A 20,426-nucleotide genomic window follows, 5' to 3' on the forward strand; every position below is an offset into this window, starting at 1 on the left:
ATGGGATCTTTAGTTTCCCACCAGGGCTCAGACCCCATGCCTCCTGCCTTGGAAGCTCGGTGTCTTAACCACTAGACTTTCAGGGGAGTCCCTGCATTTTCTAACATAGGTGAAGACGTCAGAACTGGCTCTAACCCCAAGTGATACATTTATCAGGCCCCTCAGGGATGAGTTTGCTCTGCAGTGTAATTAAGGATCCAGCTGGGAAATGCACAACTCCATCCATGCCGGGGGGTGCTTTTTTAACACACAGATTTTGTGACTCCACATGTTTGAACCTGTTCATCTGTGAGCAGGGCTTTCATCAGTGCTAGATCCTGATGACTTGAAAGCCTCTATCTTCCACCGAGTCTGGCTCCTGAGCTTGTTATAGTAAGTAAACCCCCCTCATCCTCACTGTGTCCCCCAGGCACCTTGCACTCACCACCCCAAACAACTCCAAACAAACCTCTTATCCCAGGAACCCTGCCTCAGGAAATAACTTAGCAGTCAGTCATGTTCTGGCCCCTCACCTTACTCAGTGACCAAATCCTTTCCATTCTCCTATTCAGTTAGTTTTGAAATATGTCCATTTGCCTACATCCTGTCATCTCTGATATGAGTAATTGCACCTTTTCTGCTTTGGTCACCTGGTTCACTCACACTCTCTGCTGTCCATTCACTGTCCTGCAGTCAGAGTGACTTTTGAAAATGCAAATCTGATCACATCACTCCCATGTTTAAAATCCTTAGTGGTTCCCCATGCCTCTCAGGGAAACGTCTAATGTCCCCACAAGGCTGGTGAGACCTACTTCCCCACCCCATTCTCCATCCTTGGCTTCTCTCCCTTCTCAAGTGTGCCTCCTACTTTCTGCCTCAGGGCCTTTGCACATACTGTTTCCCTCCCCTTCCCCCAGCTTCACTGGCCATGCCCTCATAGTCCTCACCAGGCAGCTAAAATATCATTTACTTGGAGTACCATTCCCCAGTGCCCTACCATTTACCCTCACGCAACCGTCATCAACTATTTGCCTGATTACTTTGCCTCCATTTCTCTTGCTTGACACCAAACCTCATGAACTAGAAACTCTGTCTGTTCTATTTAGCACTGTTTCCCCAAATCTAGCATAATGCCTGACACATTTTAAGCACCTCTTCAGGACTTCCCTGGCAGTACAGTGGTTAAGACTCCTTGCTTTCAAAAAAAAAAAAAAAAAAGACTCCTTGCTTTCACTGCAGGAGGCAAGGGTTTGATTCCTGGTCAGGGAACTAAGATCCCTCATGCCATGTGGTACATCCATAAAATTAAAAAAGAAAAAGAAGGAAAAAAGCACCTCTTCAATACATGTGAACACACGAGGTGGCCCAAGGTCTCATCTGGGAAGGGGTAGGACTGAGACTAGCACTCAGACATGTCTGAACCCAGGTTCCTTCTCCTGTTCCAAGTTTGCCATCCCCCCACCCACTGGGAGAAGGTCATCTGCAGGGGAGATGGACTCACAGGGCTTTCAAGCATCTGCTTCCTGAACTTGGGGGTGAGGGTTGGGGAGCTATTTTTGGCAGTATCAGGACAGGTAGAAAAGAATCTCCCAGGTTTATTTTTCTGGTTGGGAAGATGGAAGAAAGGAAACTAGTGTGGACTGAATTAGCCACATGTGACTTGGGCTACGCAGGGCCGGATGCCCTGAGGGTGAGGATTTGTTGCCCCACTTTACCCATCAGGAGAGTGAAACCAGAGAGGCCAGTGACTCATGGTCACACCGCAGGTGAATGGCAAACTAGGCCTGGAACTCTGGTCTGCCTGGCTCCAAAGCTGAATAGCAACTCCCTTATAATGACCACTTCTCAGAGCCTAACGCTTGCATGGAGACGGCCACCAGGCTCAAGAGGGGCACTGGGAATGGCAGAGTCGTTAGGAGGTCAGCGGCAAGCACTCTTGAAGAGTCACGGTCCCATGCTTCTCATAGCCCCAGGTTTACACAGACCAGGGCTAAGCCTAAAACTTCATCCATCACATCCATCCCTCCCCTTTCACTCCTCCAGTACCTTCAAGGAGAAAGTCCCCAGTGGGTATGGGGTATCTATAATGCCTAACACCTACCAATCTCCCTTTTTAACAGACAGACAGCAGGACCCAGGCTCAGAATCCCTTTTTAAAAACAATTTTTGGTCACCCTACTTGGCATGTGGGATCTTAGTTCCCTGACCAGAGATCAAACCAGTACCCTCTGCAGTGGAAGCACAGAGTCTTAACCACAGGACTGCTGGGGAAGTCCCAAGCTCAGAGCCTTTAACCTATGACAATATTTCCTGGTTAGAATTTAATGACATTTCTGACTTTCTTTTTCCTTTTCCTTTCTTTCCTTTTAACCTTCTATGTGAAGGACATGATCCTAGTTTTCTATTTGTGGTGGTGATGTAAACTTTTGTTTTAGTATAAGTTTAAAAAAGGGTACGGATTTAAAGACTAATACAGCAAGTAATGGGCTTCCCAGGTAGCGTTAGTGGTAAAGAACACGCCTGCCAATGCAGGAGACATAAAAGATGCAGACTCGATTCCTGGGTCAGGAAGATCCCCAAGAGGAGAGCATGGCAACCCACTCCAGTATTCTTGCCTGGAGAATCCCCACGGACAGAGGAGCCTGGAGGGCTACAGCCCACAGAGTTGCAAAGAGTTAGACACGACTGAAGCGACTTAATATACATGCACAGCAAGAAATAGGTTATATGAGGCTTAGTAAAAAATGATAAAAGCAGGAGGAGAATGACTGGCACTCGGGAAACACTACCGTGGTTCCACCGCCTCACTGCACAGATTGGGAAAAGTGAGGTTCTGACCACAAGGAAGGTCAGTGTCTGGGTTCAGCTGCAAGTTAGTGGCCTGGCCAAGCACCTACATCACAGACTCCTTTGTCCCAAAGCACCCCAACCACTCTGGGAAGCCTACCCACCTGGTGCCTTGCTCTGTGGGCCTCCTCAGGGTGGCAGCAGTCCTGACAGCAGCTCTGGGCCAGCACATCAGCTTCAAAGTGTTCGCAGGGGGCATTTCCAGCCACCCCCTCCATATCAGTCGAATCAGGCCAAGGCAGCTCCTTCAGTCCAATGGTGGTGCCTGGGAAGAATGGCAGGGGGAGACAAAGACCAGCTGACCTGAACTCCAACCCCGGTTTAATCCCAGACAGCCAAGGACCAAGGAAATGAGGTTATCCATCAATTCTTTCATCTGTTCGTTTATTCACTCAACAAACACTCATTAAGCACCTCCTAAGCACCAGGCACTCTGCCAAGCATTTGACATGTGATTTCTACTCATTACTGCAGTGTTGCTCGAAGTGTATTTTGAGGACCCTGCATTAGACTCAGCTGAGCTGCTTATAAAATGCATATTCCCAGTTCCTTCCCTGATCAGAATTCAGAATCTCTGGAGATAAGGCACTTACACGGGCATTTATACAATGCATTTTATACAAGTCTCCCAGGTGATTCCAATGCACCCCAAAGTTTCAGTGCCCTTGCCTTACAGTTACCATGCATTGTAGATAAAATGAATGCCAATTTCAGATACGGCAGCTAAGTCTCACAGAGATTCCATAACTTGCTTAAAGTCCCAGTGGCTGAACTGGATTCAAACCCAGGCTGTGTGTCTCCCCGCACTCTCAGAGGTGGGCATGAGGGACACTGGATCACACCGTCCACTCACACAGATCCCCTGGGAAACCCTGGGAAGAGAGGCAAGGGGCCAGCCAGGTATTTTCAGAGTTGAGGACAAAATCATGGATGAAATTGAACAACATAAGGTCACACAGCAAGTCGGGCAGAGCTCAGCCAAAGAGAAACCCTGGTGTTGTGAGGCGCATCGGGCTTTCCCCTTTGGGCTCCACTGAGGGTTCCAACCCCATGTCCTGGGGTGGCCAGGGGAGCCCCACTAGAACAGTGTGACTTGAAGATGCTCTTTTCACCCCCATCAAGGGGGGTGGAGTGACAGTAATCCATATCCCCAAGCACACATGCACCTTACCATGCCCCCAGGTCAGCAGCTCATACCTGTCAAGTTTCCTCCAAAGTGTCCGAGGGGATCTGGCCTTAGTTGCCAATCTCAGCGGAGATCTGGGGGATTTCACATCCTCCCCTGGGGCAACCAGGGAGAAGATTCCTGGCTCCTTGACCATCAGACCTGGGGAAGTAGACGGACACTGAGGGGCTAGGGAACACCCACTGGCCCTCCGGTAGCCCCGGGGTCTCTAATCCACCCAGGGCCGTTTTCTCTCCTTGTCCTTCCCTGCTCCCAGTGGTGGGGGGTGGCGGGGGACGCATCGGTCTTGCCCAGTCTGGGCGGTTCCTTCCTGATCCCGCCACATAAAGGAGCCTCAGACGAGAACGCTGCTTATTTCCCTGCGGGCGAGTGTGGGGTGCTCAACTACACGTGCCCTTCACCGATCCTGCTTCCTCCTCCCACCCCCAACCAATTAAGAACCCTTCTCTAAAATGCACTTTAGGTGTGGATACAATGAGAAACCTTCAGCGGACATGCATGCCCCACCCGGAGAATGGATCCCTGAACCTCTCTCCATCCAGCTAGTCAGACAGTCCCTCCCCGTGTCCCTCATTCCTCTACCTTTCCTCACTAGCCTCCCCTCCCTTCCCACCTTTCCGCTCGCGGTACTAACCTCGGCTCGGGTTTCCACACACAGTGGGTGCTGGGGTGGGGTGCCAAGGGTCACAGCCTCTCTATTTTAACAATGAATCAGAACGTTGCCCGGGAGGTGGACGAAGACCACGCCTCTGCCGCTCTCGCATAGGTTCTCCCTAGGTGCTTCATTTACATGAATGGTGTGGGATTGGACAATCCGAGGGAAAGGGGCGGGGCGGAGGCGGGGCGGAGGCGGGCGGAGCCCAGATGTCTCCGAGTGCGGGACCCGCCGCACGTTTAGCCCGAGCAGCCGCGTCAGGGTTCCCAGGGGGATCTCGGGGCGGCTGGCACTGGCGAGTCTGGATCTTTCTAATCTCTTTCCAGTCGGTTCATTCCCGCCGCAGTCCCCTAGTCTGGCTTTAGCCCATACCTTGGGCTAGAGACTTAATCTCTCTGTGCCTCAATTTTCTAATCTATAAAGTGGAAGTAGTAACTGTTGAGGACGAAATGAAAAGCCCAGGAGTTTTCAACTATTTGCACATTCCTTTGCACACTTCCATCGATGTAGAGCTCACTCAAAAAATGCCCAGCTCCTCCTTTTTAAAAAATATGCCTTCTTTTTTAAGCTGACACTGCACTGTGTGCCAGCTCCTATTCCAAAATCTCTACATCTGTGAGGATGTAGTAACCTGAAGGACTCAGTACCAAGATCCTCGTTTCACAGCAACTAGGATCAGAGAAATTAACTACCTCATCAGCGTCACCCAGCTAGTAAGTGGCAGAGCCAAGGCTAAAATCCTGGTGTGTCTGGACTCTATTGGTTACTACAGAGCATCTTCAGTCACTAATTCTTTCAGACACTTACAGGTACCTGGTACATGCTAGGCCTGTGCTGGGCACCAGGGAAATGGTAACGTGAACAAAGTGTGGCTCCTTCTGAAAGGGCATACTCACTGACTAGTGGGAGAGACGGACCTCTGAACAGGTCATCCTGGCTCAGGATGGAGTGGGTGAAAGCACATCTCATAACTAGGATAATGATCTTTCTGCTCAGCTCCAATTACTGTAAGCAAAACAGGGAGTAGTCGGCCTTTAGCACTTCTTGGCTGTGTGACCTTGAGACAGTTACTTGACCTCTCTGAGCTGGGGGTGAGGTGGGTGCTTGGTTTGAGTTTGAAGCTCAGGTATGGCCCTCTACCCACCATTAAGCAGTAAAATCAGGAGCCAACTCAGGGTAGCACTACTGACACTTCAGTTCATTCGATACTTATGGAGCCCCTGCGTTGTCAGTTGTATATGCTGAGGACTCATCAGTGTACAAAAGAGCAAATCTCTTGTTTTCAGGGCAATTACATTCTAGTGGAGACAAACAGATCTCAAACAAGATAAATAAGCAATATATGGAGTGTACTGGCTTGTGGTAGTGTTAAGGAGAAAAATGAAGCTGGGGTGGGGGTGGGGTGGGAAGTGGCTGGTGTGGGGAGGGAGTCACTTCTTTTTTAGGGGAAGGGCTTTTATTTTTATTCCTTTTTTTTTTTAAACTGGAGGATAATTGCTTTACAGTGTTGTATTGGTTTCTGCCATACATTAACATGAATCAGCCATAGATATACACATCTCCTTCCTCTTGAACTTCCCTCCCCCCCAGGCATCACTTCTTAGATAAGGTGGTCGTGGAAGGCCTCTCTGAGACGGTGACCTTTTAGCTAAGACCTGGAGAAGACAAAGCAGAGTGAACCTGCAGGACCCAGGGAAGAGTGTTTCAGGCTGAGGGGACAGAAGCAGCGAGGCTGGAGTGGAAAGAATTAGGGGGTGAGGGGGAGAATCAGTGGGCAGGGTTGGTGGGCTCTTCTGAGGGGCTCTCTGTATCTCTGGAGCCTGCCTGGTTGTACTTCTCCAAGGCAGGGGAAACCGTGGGGGGTCAGGTCAGCAGTCAGGGTCCTGAAGGAGAGATGGTTGGAAGGAGGCAGGAGGAGGGGGCTGGGGAGCCAAGGGTGTATTGGGAGGAGCGAAGGGGGCTGTTTGAGGAAGCCCCCTCCTGTAGGGGACAGTGGTAGTTTCAGGCCTGATATGGGAAGGCCAGCTGAAGCCCCATTATATAGATGGGAAACTCAGACTCAGTGCCTCGATGACAGTGCCTGGTCTAAAAACATACTCTGAGTTCTGTGGGGTGGCTCAGGGCATAATGGTGGCAGCCAGGCAGCATCACCTCTTGTCACCATTTCGCCCCAGTCTCCCATTCCTCTTTCAGATCCCTGCTCGCCTCTGTTTACACCATTCCCCTGGGCCCAGATAACCTCTTCAGAGATCTGGGGAAGCAGAACAATAAGTGACAGTTCTAATCTCTTCTATCCCTCTGAGCCTCAGTTTCCTCACTGTTCAAGCAGGAATGGTCATCCCAGGCCTCCTGGCTCACCAGCCTGTTGTAGAATCATGTGGTCTGGGCAGGCAAGATAGAGGTGAAGGGGGCTGTGACCCAACTGAGCAGGGGCAGGAAGGCACGAATCTCTGAAGGGGTCATCAGGGCAGGCTCCAGCCCAGCGCAATCCTGTGAAATAAGTGGTGATCCAAAGCCACCAGGCTTGTTTTTACTGGAGAAGCTGAAAATCTGAACATTTAGATGAAACCTCAAAATTTTAAAATATGGCTAAGTCAAATTGCTTTTAAACGCTGTGTGAGTCACCAAATGAATCTTCAGGACTTCTCTTTCATGCAGTGTCTCTGGAATGGTAAATCACAGATTGTCATCCATTAGCAATGACTTAGGACTTCCCTGGTATCTCAGCAGTAAAGATCCCCTGAACAGGTCATCCTGGCTCAGGATGTACTGGGCAATGCAGGAGAATGGGTTCAATTCCTGGGTTGGGAAGATCCACTGGAGAAGGAAATGGCAACCCACTCCAATATTCTTGCCTTGGAAATCTCATGGACAGAGGAGCCTGGTGGGTTACAGTCCATGGGGTGTCAAACGAGTCAGACACGACCTAACGACTAAACAACAAGTGATGATTTAAATGCCACCCCCTCCAGGAAGCCCTCCCTAGTTACCCCAGACTTGAGGGAGGGCTCCCTCTGCTGGGATCTTGCGCATGACTCCCATTGCTCCTAGGATGTCTTTCACATTGTCAACCTCGTGAGTGGCGCCCCTGGAGGTAAGATCCTGGATCTCCATTTCCCATTTCTCAGGCCTGCTTCAGCGGTCTGGCAGTGTTAGAGTATGTATCTAGGGTGTGACTTATGTGAGGAAGGACCCACAACTTGGGCATACTTATGTTCTGGGGCTTTCCCTGGAGATGTACATGTGTCCAGCCAGAGACTACCTACAGCTTAAATCCCAGCTCCAACAGAGAGACAGCGAATAGCTAGAATTCAGCTAAAGCCCTGTCCTGTCATACATCAGGGTGGGGTGGGGGCGCTCACCTCAGTATGCCTCACCTGCAAAATGGGCTCAATGTAATTGCCTGCCCTGTGGGGTTACCCTGAGAACTCAGGGAGTTAAACCAGGTAAAGGGGGACTGGGAAACAGTGAGTACTCAATAAATGTTATTAGTATTCTCTCTTCTCCAGTCTCTTCCTCTCCATTCCCATATATAGAGTTTGGGGAATGTAAGTCCCTGGAGGGCAGGGACCACTCTGTTTTGCTCAGTGCTAAGCACCTAATACTGGAGAAGGCAATGGTACCCCACTCCAGTACTCTTGCCTGGAAAATCCCATGGACGGAGGAGCCTGGTAGGCTGCAGTCCATGGGGTTGAGAAGAGTCAGACATGACTGAGCGACTTCACTTTCACTTTTCACTTTTCTGCATTGGAGAAGGAAATGGCAACCCACTCCAGTGTTCTTGCCTGGAGAATCCCAGGGATGGGGTCTCACAGAGTCGGACACGACTGAAGTGACTTAGCAGTAGCAAGCACCTAATACTGCTTTACTAAGCACTTCCCTACTGGTGCTTAGTAAATACTGGGTTTGAGAGTGAGTGGTGAGTGAAAGGAGGGTCTGCCCACCTTTCCCTTGATTTTTTTTTTTTTTTTTGCCACACTGTACAGCTTGTGGGATCCTAGTTCCCCGGCCAGAATTGAACCCTTCAGGGAAACGCATAGCCTTAAGCACTGAACCACCAGGGAATTTCCTCTCCCCTGGATTATTGCTGGAAGGTCTTGGAACTTCCAGGCTCCCTCGCACCCCCGGTGTTCCCTGACCCTGCCATCAGGTTCACCCCCAAAGTCATCCCTGACCCTGACTTTGACTCTCCCCAGGCTAAACCCCCTCCCCTACTCATGGGCTCCCGCTGGCCACAGGATAAGGGTCCAGATCATTAGCTCAGCATCTGAGACCCTTAAGGGTCTGGTCCCTTCAAGCCTCTGCAGATTTCTTCTCTCACCAGCCCTCCCCAACCTCTCCTCTCCAAAGGGCTCTCTGCCTGCCTGTCCATCCCCTTTCCCAACCACCTGGCCGAACCATCTTTCAAGACTCATGTCAGTGTCACCTCTTCACTGTTCTGTGCCCCAGCCCTGGGCCTATACATTGAACCCTGACCTCCAGGGTGAACTCCATGTGTCTGTCTCCCCCATGAGATGTGAGGGTCATGTCTTATTAGTTGTAACCAGGGTAACTTTTGATGTAACTTAATCTGAGACTCAGTTTTCTCATCTGTCAAATGGAGCTAGTATCCGCTTCACAGTACTGTTGTGAGTTGATAATGTCACTAGCACATTGGAGGCGCCTGATAAATTTGTTTCCTATCCTCCTTTTGATTATTTGCCAGTCATGGTGACTAAGAGGGAAGGGAGAGAGCAAAGTTCACTGGACAGGGAAGGTTTCAGCAAAGGCCTGAGGGAGATGACTGTGGTGAGGAGGAGAAAAAACCTAGATTTAGAAACTTGCAGACAGGCAAGCATGGCACTAGGGCCAAGAAAATTCTCAAAAAGATTGTTTCAAGGATTATATGAGAACACTGGTGGGGAGGGGGACTGAGTTCAGTGTAATCCAGCCAGGACTGGCTGAAAACGTAGGGGTTCCGGTCCTGTGCCGGGGCTAGACACACAGAAATGACCAACACAAACTTCCCAGGGCCTGGCTCGGGGAGAGAGGGAACCCAGTTAGAACATGCTCAGTGTTTAAAAGGAAGAAACGCAAAGTGTGCCTGGAGCCCGGATGGAGAAACAACTAATTCCCAGGGGTCAGGGAAGGCTTCCCAGAGGAGGCAACTCAGAACGGAGGAGAGCGGGACAGGCTGAGGGCAGCCTGTGAACATCTAAAGAAAGCGCTTCTGTAGCGTCTGGAGGAGGCGGATGCTTGTTCAGAACAGGACTTTGCTAAGACAGACCTGCTCACAAGAGCAGGGAGTGAGCACCCCACACTAGAATGAATTGGGAACCTCTCCCCAGAACCATCCACACAGCCAAAGGGAGGCCAGCAGCTCAAGTCTAGGGAACATCAAGGTCAAGGGGACCTTTTTCTTTTCATATTTATTTAGTTGGCTGCACGGGGGTCTTGGTTGCAGCATGCAGGATATAGTTACCTGACCAGGGATTGAACCTGGGCCCCCTGAATTTGGGTCAAGGAGCCTTAGCCACTGAACCTCCAGAGAAGTCCCAGGATCTAGAGGATTTTGGAGCAGGAAGCTAAGGCTTCCCTGACATCCAACCTCTCTCCTCCTTAGTTCCAGACCCACAGGGTGGCTCCACCTGGCCTCCTCACCCTAAGCTCCCAGGGAGAATCAGGCCACCCCAAAACCGGATCCTACTACTGAGCTGAGACCTGGCTCCCAGTAACTATGGCCATGGCTCTGTTTTACTAGCACAGGCCTGACCCATCAGGAAACTTCAGTGTAGTAACAGGAACGGATAAGCCTCTGCTATGGCTTTAGTTCCACGGTCGGATCCCCTCCAGACAGCCCTTTACATTTCTGGCTTCTGTGGGAGAATCTGTTGTTTGCACCCCAATACCGATTCTCCCTTCAGCAACACAGTCCCCAATTCTTAGGTGGGTACATGGTTCTCCAGAACAAGCCACGCTCCTCGGCCTTCCTGGTGGCTACAAGCTCCCTCTTCCTCCTGCCCTAAAGCCTTTGCTGCCTGCCTAATAGCACAAGAATCATGTGTTTCTAGGAGGGACCTGACTTTCATTCCTTCTTCCTTTCTGTAGCTGAGAGGCAGATATGATGGCTGAAGCTCAGGCAGCCATCTTAGGCCATAAGGTAGAACCTGTGTGTTGAAAATAGCACAAAACCAAAAGCTAAAAGCCTACCCTCTCAGCTTTAGGCTTGCTGCCTTCCATTCCTATTAACCTGAGAACTCTAGTTTTACATAAGCTGGTTATTTTTAAATCTTGTTTCATATTATATGTAGCTAAATCTAATCTTTCCTGATTAAGCTCCTAAAGCTCCCAAACCGCAGGGCCTGACGGATGGACAGTGACAGGAAGAATTCAGGTAGACCAGAGAGGAAAGTTCTCCAAACGGTTCTCACTCCACCACTTTCGATTTTAGGATTCGCAAAGATCACCATAATTCAACTTCCTTGGTCTGCTGGATGAAAAAAGGGCACAGGTGGGAGAGAAACGGATGAGAATTTAATACAGATCAACGTTACAAATGTAGATTGTAAGTTGTGAAAAGACCCTGTGGCACTGGGGATGGATAGCAGGGTCAGGTGTCTGAGCAGCAGCTGCGCACATGGAAGGTGCACCCAGGAACGTCAGGAGCCGTGGGAAGTGGTTCATGCACGTGGTCTCACTTCAGTCTCCGGGCAGGCTTGCGAGGTAGGTGTCTTATGACACCTTACATGTGGGGGTAACAGTTCCAGGGAGGTCAGCAGCAGGGAGATCACATAGTGGGCCAGCAGTAGAACTAGGACTCACACCCCAGCCTGGCCATGTGTGCAAAGTCCCCGGGCTCATCTCTGCTCCTGCTCATGAGGGCCTGTGAGGAGGAGACTCACTGCCCTGGGTCAAGTACCAGAACCATCTAGATGGCCCAGTAACAGACCCCGCCCTCTGCCATGGACAGAGGCAGCCAAGTGAGGCAAGTGGCCCCACCCTAAGTCACGTGGGGAGGACAACAGGAAGGCAGCAGAGAGATCAGGTGGGAGGAGCCAGAGAAGCCAGGTCACCAGGCCGCCCAGCCATAAACCCTGAGCTTCATGTTCCCACCGCCAGGTGTGGCCTTCAGACATGCACAGCCAGCACCAGATGGTGGTTTGTTTTTGTTTTTTTGGCTTTACTGGGTCTTCACTGCTGCGTGGGCTTTTTAGTTGCAGCAAGCAGGCTCTAGAGCAGGGGCTCAGTAGTTGTGGCACACGGGCTTACTTGCTCTGTGGCACGTGTGATCTTCCCCAACCAGGAATCGAACATATGTCCCCAGCACTGGCAGGTGGATTTTTACCCCTGAGCCACCAAGGAAGCCCCAGATGGTGGGTTTTGATGGTGATGGGAGAGCGCTTGCCCAGTGCAGGGCCAGGACTGTGCCCAGCAGGCCCTCCATGGTGAGTGAAGGGGAAGGCCTGCCCTGCAGACCCCAGATCCCTGCCCCTTTTCCTCCAGGAGCCCCGCTGGGTGCAGGGGCGGAACCTGCATCCCCTTCACACACACTCAATAGCCCACCAGCTTCACAGGGGCTGAAAGCTCACCCTTCTCTCCTCTGCAGTCCTAGTGTCAGGGCCAGACACAGCTCCCCTCATCAGGGTGGCACCTGAAATTCCTGAGCCCTGGTCCACAACCACAGGAACCAGTCAGCGCAAGCAGGGTCCGCATCTCCAGAACAGGTGCTCTGGCTGCCCACCCTCACACCACACCCACCTGCGGCAGACGGACCTACACCCTGCCACCAGCCCAGCTCCATCAGAAAAGCGGAGCATGAGTGACACAGGTCACTCACCTGCTGCAACAAGGCTGGTTTCCATCGGCTCTGAAGCCGCACCTGGAAGAAGTGTGAAGAATCGGCAGCCCTCACCCAGCACCCGCCAGCCACGATTTCAGTGAGATTTTTTTTTACAAATGACTAATCACTCTTTCTCTGTTGGGCTGTCTGGGAGCTGCTGGAAGCCTATGGAAGCCGCCCAAGTTGGGGGTGAGAATACTCCAGGACTCCCCATCTCCACTCCTTTGATGTCAGCTGAGGAGACCAGAAAGGCCAAGGGGAAGGACAGGCCCAACGTCCCAGCTAGGAGAAGGCAGAGCCCATCTCTGCTCACCCTTCGGCCAGCGTTCCAGAGCAGCAGACAGACTCTGGGTCTGCCAGGGGTGGTGCTGGTCTTCATCCCATCAGGGGGCCCAGGCCTAGCACCACCTTTACATACCCAGAGGGAGAGCTGTTGGACAGTGAGGGTGACCCACGCCCAACAGTTTCCACCTCCCCAAACGCCTGCCCTTGGTGTGTGGCGTCAGGGTCAGGGACAAACCAACCACATGTGTGCAGTTTCACAAATCTGATGAAGGTCCAGGGAGGTACATATTTGGGCAGACACCCCAAACTTGGCCCCGGAGGCTTCTCCTGGGGGAGGCCGGCTCTCAGCTGCCTGCACCTTCTGGAGTCCAAACTCCAGGCTGGAGGGGTGCTGGCCTCCCAAGCTTGGGCTGTCGTCACTGCCTGGGTGCAGGCTGGGTTATGAGACAGGACAGGTCCTTGCTGACCAGGCTGGTGCCTGGCCGGGGTCTCAGAGCTCACTCCCCGCTGTGCCGGGCTTTGCCTGTCAGCCGGCGGCGCTGGGTCTTGCTGGTACGAGTGGCGCTCGGGGGCTTCTTGGTGGTGTCCTGGGCCCGGCGAAGACGTTTCCTCTTGACCTTTTTGCGACTGTGTGCATGCAGTGAGGCCGTGAGAGAGGAGATCCTATGGGAGGAAGGGTGGTGAGGCTTGGGCCTTGGTTTACCCTGGGGAATAAGGTATGGGTGGATGGTTGGGTTGGGGGGTGCCTGGGCCCAGCTCATGCAGGGGAAGTCAGGACAGGCCCCAAATGCCATTCCAACGGCAGCATGCTCTGTCCCAGAGGAGCTGCCAGCTCCTCAGCTCACAGCAACAAAGGCCCTTTACCCCAGGCACTCTGCCCCACACCACCCGCCATGGGCCAGCGGGAGGTGACTGTCACAACGCCAGCCATAGAAGCAGGCTCACAGGGGAGGACAGGCCAGGGCTCACCGCTGGGACAGCAGAGGGTCTCTGGACTTCTTGGGTAAAGCTCTGGTCGGCTTCTCCACAGATGACGCCTCCTCCTCAGGCCCAGGCCCGGCCCCTTGCTAAAAAAGCACAGAACAGGAGGGGCAGATCAACAGGCCTGGGCCTCCTGAGCGGTCACTGCTCTGCTGGCTCCCACACCCGCTTGGGGCTCAGAGAAGGCTGTGGGGGTCACAAGTGCCCTGAAGCGGGAATGACAGGGGCAGAGGTGGGTTCTGAAGTCCTCCACCACCACGGCCCATAGTGGGCACACTCCAACACTTGCAAGTGAAAGAATTCTAAAATGGGGATAAGACTAGTCTTTGCATCAGACCAGACAGAAGAAAGGGCTTCCCTGGTGGCTCAGATGGTAAAGAATCTGCCTGCGGTGCGGGAGACCTGGGTTTGATCCCTGGGTTGAGGAGATCCTCCTGGAAAAGGGAATGGCTATCCATTCCAGTATTCTTGCCTGAAGAATCCCATGGACAGAGGAGCCTGGCAGGCTACAGTCCATGGGGTCACAAAGAGTCGGACACGACTGAGCGACTTTCACTCACACATAATGAACAGAAGAACGAGCATCAAACACAAGGCGACTGTGAGCTCAGAAAGGACGTGATTAAAGCAGTGGCTCTAGAACCTAAGGACACTGTAACCCACGCAAGGGGATGTGGTTTACCTGGCAACTAACTATACATATGTGTGTCAGTTGCTCAGTCGTGTCCGACTCTGCGACCCCATGGGGTGTAGCCCACCAGGCTCCTCCATCCATGTGATTTTCCAGGCAAGAATACTGGAGTGGGTTGCCATTTCCTTCTCCAAATTATACACATACATGTGCATAAATCCCTACACAACCCAGACACAAGCTTAACTGAAACAAACGTTTCATAAAACAACACTTGCTGGGATGCTTTCTGATACTTTTGATATTGTTTCCTTTTTTTTAAATGCTAGTTGGAACTTGCTATGACTCACACCCCACAGGTCAGAACAGAGAGACGTGTCTTGCAGGGGTAGCGAGCACAATCAGCCGCTCTTGAGTGCTTCTAGTGGACTGACCACCTTTATCCTCACAGCAACCCGGCAAGGCAGCTGCTATCATCAGTGACCCCCAATGTACCGGTGAAGGAAAGAAGCAGGCGAGGCAGAGAAACCTGCCCAAGCTCCCACAGCTGCTTGTGGTGGAGCTGGCCTCTGAAGCCCCAGTGTTCAGGGCTTTGGTCCAGGCCCTGGAGGGTTACCCAGAGGAAAGAGCCCCTTGTACTGGAATCCTTGACATGGACCAGCCCCTTGAAATGGACCAGTGCTTACTGACCCCCTTGATAAGCCAGGCTGACCCTGTGTCCCTTCTTCCCCCAGGCTGGGAGGGAGACCCACCTCAGGCGGGGGCAGGCCGAGCAGCCGGGCCCCTGAGAGGTCCAGGTCACTGATGGTGGTCACGGTAACTGTGTGGTTGGGATGGTCATACTGCACCGACTCTGTCTTCGCTGTCACCAGCCGGTCTAGCTCGTCGGCCTCCTCTGTGCAGGGTGGGTACAGGACCGGGCCTCAGCCCCAGGACACAAGCAAGCAGGCTCCAGCACACAGTGCCCCCCTGACTCCAGCCCTGGAGTGTAATGGCCCCCTCTACTCCATAGAGCGGCATCCGGGAAGTCACTGGCTCCAGAGCCTGGCCTGCAGACAAGTGCTGGAAATGACCCAACTCCTCCCTCCATGCTCCAGCGACATCCCAGACCACCTGATCCCCACCTGGACCCCAGGAGCTGCTGCCACCCCCCAGCCCCTCCAGGCCTCAGAAACTGGGCTTTTTGCTCAGGATCCGTTTGCCAAGAGGTCTCGGTCGCCTCTGATCCACTGACATTTAGAGGTCCCTGAGGACACCCCTGGCTCCTAGGGCACCACCAAGATGCCTAGAGCTAGAGATGTCAGGTTCTCTGCAGTCCTTATACCCCTTCCCTTCCACCCATCAAGGGATAAATAAACTCAACCGACTGGCTATTCTTCAGGTCAGGTCAAGGACTGGACTTACCCAGAGCCTCCTCTCTCTCTGCCAGCATCTTCAAGTATTCCTGGTGGCGCTGAAACCAAAGGGAAGGCAACATGGTGAGTATGGCCTCTCAGCCCAGACACTGCTCCCCTCCAGGATGAGTAAGATCAAGAGATCTTACCCTAAACCTTCCCCACACCTGGACCACGGCACCTCTATCTGCATAAACTGCACCCCACTCCTGCCCGCCCCCTCCCCTCAGCCCTGCAGGTGCCCCTATTCCGGCCAGCGAGGTTGCAGGTCCCCTGGGAGTTAGAGACACTCTCCTGCCCTCTCTGCACCTCTTCTCGGAGCTTCTTCTGCTCCTCCTTCAGCCGCTGCTTGATCTCCTCAATGGCTGCCTTCTTCCGCTCCACCTTCCTCTTGTGGAAGCCTGTCAGGTACTCCCTACAGCAAAGAGGCAAGAGAGACAATCAGGACACAAGGAAAGAAGGGCTCACTCCAGGAAGAGGGGAGGAAAAAAGCTAATACTGCACTCACCATGTGCTACACACCATTCCAAAAACGTAAACGTATTAACTCATGTAATCTTAACAGCATGCATATTGGGTGGTTATTGTTGTTCAGTTGCTCAGTCACGTCTGACTCTTTGTGACCCCATGGACTGCAGCATGCCCTGTCTTTCACTATCTCCTGAAGTTTGCTCAAACTCAGATCCATTGAGTCGATGATGTCATCCAACCATCTCATCCTCTATCACCCCCTTTTCCTCCTGTCCTCAATCAGGTACCCATTCCCAATTTACAGATGGAAGACACTGAGGCAGAGAAAGGTAAGATGACTTGCCCAAGGGGGTCAGGGAGTGTAAGGTTAGGGAAAGAGAGGGAGGTGCTGCCTCTCCCCACTCACCACCCTCCTGGGCTCTCAGCTGCCAGCAACAGGGCCAGGTGGTGGGCATATGCTGAAAGCCTTTGAACCTAGAACAGGTGAGGGTCCCTTCTTCATTGGCAAACTCTATTCCTCAGTAAATTAGGCCGCTTCAAGTGGGGCTTTCAAGGCCACCCTCATCCAGACCTCCACAAACTGTCCATTGGACCAACACCCATTTCCCCAGGACTCTGCCCCTCGACTCGTCTGTAGGTCTTGTTGATGCCTCCCTGAGTTTCCTGACGATGCCCCAGCACTTCCTTCCCCACGCTCCATCTTATCTCAGCCCCTCTCATCTCCCTAGGTCTGGCCGCACCATTCCTATCTGTTCTGGGGCCCAATACCAGGCTTTTCACTGACCCACTACCATAGGTCCAGGTGGCACTCTGAGTGGTGCTAGACCAGAAGCTAAGGCTTAGAGGACCGACTCAAAGTTCCGGAGATCTTTGTTTCATTCACTAATCATTCATCCAAAACAGCTGAGTCTACTGTGAGTCCGTGGGATCGCAGAGTCCGACAGGACTGAGAGACTGAACAACACAACTGGGAGCGAGACCGCCAGGCTGGGGAGGGTGAAGCCCGCTCTCGGGCCGCGCAACAGCATCACAAGGCGGCTTGGGGAGCAGAGAAGTGACGCGAGGGTGGGGCGGGCTATTCCATCCCTCCGGCCTGGGGGGCCCAGAGCTGCGGCTTCCATCCGCCAGGGCTCCGCACCACGCTGAGAGGGCGGGACCGGAAGCGCCCTCCGCGTGAGCGTGTGCGGACAGACCCGGCCTCGGCCTTGCCCGGCGGCCCGAACGGGATCCGCTCAGCCTTGGCACTCACCGCCGCTTCTCCTCATCGAAGCTCAGGATGAGTCGCTGCCGCCGGTCGTCGCCATCTCGCTTCTTCTTCTTGTTGCGGCCCATAACCGGAACGCTTCCGCGGCGCCGATCCCGCGCACCAAAGACACTTCCGGTTGTAGAACAGCTAACCTTCCGGAAGTGCTCCGCAGCGACGCTCGGCCGTTCCGCTCGCCGGACCCCGCCTTTTAAAGGGGCCGCCCTGGGGCGTCCCTGGTGGTCCAGTGGTTAAGACTCCATGCTCTCAATGCAGGAGACACGGGTTCAAACCCTGGTCAGGGAATTAAGATCCACATAGAGCATGGCCAAAACAAAACAAAAATAAACACCTTTAAAAAAATAAATAAAGGGGCCGCCCTGCGTTCCTCCCGCCCCTCTCTACTTCGTGTATAACAGGCGGGATCTGAAAAAAAAAAAACCAAAAAACAAAAAACAGGCGGGATCTGCACCCCCGCCCCCGCGCTCCCCACTCTCCGCAGCTGAACAACAGGGTGATGAACAACTGTCTCTCTGGCCCTGCACTGCCACTAGTGGCCATGCCGCTTGCCATCCATGGCACCCTCCTGGGTAGAAGCATTGCCTTGGCTGCAGTGTTGCGCCCCGCCTTACTCCCAGCAAGATGCCCGGCCAGAGGCCTCCCGTGGAGACTGAGAGGGGAAATAACTTAAACAAAGTCAGCTCATTCTTAAGTGGTGTGCAGCGTCACCCCCGATTGCTGCGCTGTGTGTGGAATGGTTCTGCCCTCCTGGAACGTCCGGTCAGCTGCAGAGACTGGGACCGAATAAGAAGAAAGCTGCTCTGTGGGGATCTCTGTGCAGTCGGCCCTCGGAGCCCACCCAGTTGGAGCTGCCAGCCCACGAGGGGCTCAGGGAGGCCACATCTGCGAAAGTTCCCAGCGCAGAGTGAAGTACCCCACCTCGGGCTGGTGCCCTTGTTCAAACTCTTCCCTGGGAGTTCCAGGTCCCCTTTACTCCAGGGAAATAGATGTGGAACTGGCAACCCCACCCAGACTCCAAAAGCTTTAGAGCCCTTTGCTGCAGTTAGCTCACAGTCTAACACACTTCCCTTTTGGATCACTTTCTCCTTGAAATTATTTTTATGTTCATTGAGCATATTTTTATGTTCAGGCACAGCAAGAGATGGTACATTTTCTTAATAGAAATGATGATGAAGGTGATAAGCCAAAGAATAACAGCAGCTGCCATTTAGTTCTTTGCACGATTATTTTTTCTTTTTTTTTTTTTTGGCTGTGCCATGTAGCATGTGGGATCTTTAGTCCTCCAACCCGAGATGGAACCCATGTCCCCTAGAGTGAAAGTGTGGAGTCTTAACCACTGGACCTCCATGGTCCCTAAATGATTATCTTTTCTGAGATATGAGTCCCATTTTAATGAAGCTCAGAGAGGTGTGGTCACTTACCCAAGGTCACACAGACAAGAAGAGCAGGTGCTGAGGGTAGAGCCCTGTCATCTAAAGAGAGAACTCTACTTATTGTTTCTCTGGACCCAGTTTCATAGGCTCTTGGGACACACAGGGTCTGAAAAGAGGTGAAGGAAACCAATGTTTACAGAGCCCCTACTATGTGCTAGGCACAATGCAGCTCTCCACATTATCTCAGCTAATCCTTGCAACAGTCACACAAGGTGGATACTAGTATTAATGCAATTTGATTGGTGAGGAAACAGGTTCAGAGGGGTTATGTAACTGGTCCAAGGGCACACAGTGATGGAACTAGGGTTTGAACACAGGTCTATCTGACCCCAAGCCCAGTTTATTTCCCCCACAGTCAGTGATCTCTCTCCTAATCCGCCCCAGGAGCTGTCCTCTGCCTGGCTGTAGTCCCAGTCCTGGTATATTGTGTGTTCAGCTAGTGTAGGGAGAGTAAGCAGGGCGAGAAAAAGGCAGTCAAGAAGACACTTTCTCTAATGTCCAGCAGAGGGCGCCCCATCCACAGCCAGTCTTCCCAAAGCTGTCTCTCTCTGGGTGGCCACTTGGGTGCCCCAGGAGAACCTGGAGATTGGGTGTGGCTCAAGGCAGCTCCCAGCCTGCGCGCTCCATCCTCCGTGGCCCACATAGAGATGTGTCCTGCAGCGGACCCACTGAGATGGGAGTCATCCACCCAAAGGGGCCAGTTGAAAATAACCATTTTTCACCATTTTACAGGTGAAAAAACTAAGGCTGGGGGAAAGAGACCTATCCAGTATTTCACAGCTGATGCTAGCTGTTCTGGAGACTGAAATTAGCCAAGCTCCCACCCCACACACACCTCAAGAGGCTGCCCTGGGGTTTGGGGGTTGCCCACTGAGGTTCTGATTCTAAGCCTTTTTGGAACACTGGCTCAGTTCCCAGGGGCTGTTTCCCAGGGAGGTAGGGGCGCTACAGCAGGCAGCAGAAAGGAAAGGGGGCAGAGGCGTAGTCAGTGTGCATGGTTGCCCAGCCATCAGAGCTCAAGTCCCTTCCCTTGTGACAAATGAGCATGACGGAGCTGGGTGAAGCCTTGCCCTCCAAGGTAACACAACCTGGCTGGCCTTGGAAAGCACATCCTCTGGAAACCAGAAAAGGGGCTCATGGAGGCCTCATCACAAGCTGCGTGAGTCCCCTGCACTCCTCTGCTCTGCAGGGAAGAGGCTGTGTGCAGCAGGAGGCCCACCTGCCTCTATGTCTAGGCTCTCTGCAGGGGCTAGCATTCCTCCTCCCCCGTTCCTCCTATCAGAAATGGGCCAGCAGGTGGTGCCAGGGCCATCGCCCAAGCCCATCTTCCCATTGTTGGGTTAAGGGTCCTGAGTTTCCAGACTGGCACCCTGGTTGCCCTTACACTCCAGCATTCAGGGGTGTGGCCTGGCACCACATACCTGGGGTGCTTGGGGAGCCCCAGAAGGCTCAGCTGGGCCTGGTACAGACCAGGGAGTCAC

General features: G+C 52.8%; 2 protein-coding genes across 3 annotated transcripts in view; both read right to left on the reverse strand.

Annotated features, from left to right (window-relative positions):
- The window catches only part of TRIOBP (TRIO and F-actin binding protein), a 58,599-nt gene extending 54,451 nt beyond the window's left edge, over nucleotides 1–4,148 (reverse strand). The window contains exons 1-2 of the mRNA XM_061124587.1: nucleotides 4,024–4,148; nucleotides 2,931–3,091 (exon numbers count right to left, since the gene is read on the reverse strand). Coding sequence (XP_060980570.1) covers nucleotides 2,931–3,044 — 114 coding nt within the window. The 5' untranslated portion in view covers nucleotides 3,045–3,091; nucleotides 4,024–4,148. The remainder of the gene's footprint in view (nucleotides 1–2,930; nucleotides 3,092–4,023) is intronic.
- An 8,870-nt stretch (nucleotides 4,149–13,018) lies between these two features.
- NOL12 (nucleolar protein 12) lies at nucleotides 13,019–17,650 on the reverse strand. 2 transcript variants are annotated; one of them, XM_061124588.1, is made up of 6 exons: nucleotides 17,498–17,650; nucleotides 16,087–16,192; nucleotides 15,788–15,836; nucleotides 15,136–15,278; nucleotides 13,741–13,838; nucleotides 13,019–13,434 (listed from the first exon to the last, which is right to left on the reverse strand). In XM_061124588.1, the coding sequence occupies exons 1-6, from the start codon at nucleotides 17,578–17,580 to the stop codon at nucleotides 13,269–13,271; spliced, it is 645 nt and encodes a 214-aa protein (XP_060980571.1). In that variant the 5' UTR covers nucleotides 17,581–17,650; the 3' UTR covers nucleotides 13,019–13,268. The 2 variants fall into 2 exon arrangements, with proteins under 2 accessions (XP_060980571.1, XP_060980572.1); XM_061124589.1 differs by lacking the exon at nucleotides 17,498–17,650 and adding an exon at nucleotides 16,286–17,355.
- Nucleotides 17,651–20,426: the final 2,776 nt, after the last annotated feature.

This window comes from Dama dama, chromosome 22 (genome assembly GCF_033118175.1).
Source record: "Dama dama isolate Ldn47 chromosome 22, ASM3311817v1, whole genome shotgun sequence".
Classification (NCBI taxonomy): Eukaryota; Metazoa; Chordata; class Mammalia; order Artiodactyla; family Cervidae; genus Dama; species Dama dama.

Coding starts and splice junctions, on each gene's coding strand:
- NOL12 (XM_061124588.1), bottom strand. CDS start 17,580: ATGGGCCGCAACAAGAAGAAGAAGCGAGATGGCGACGACCGGCGGCAG. Junction 15,837..16,086: donor AGAAGAAGCTCCGAGAAGAG/GTGCAGAGAGGG, acceptor CTTTGGTTTCAG/CGCCACCAGGAATACTTGAA. Junction 13,435..13,740: donor GACCCTCTGCTGTCCCAGCG/GTGAGCCCTGGC, acceptor TTCCTCCCATAG/GATCTCCTCTCTCACGGCCT.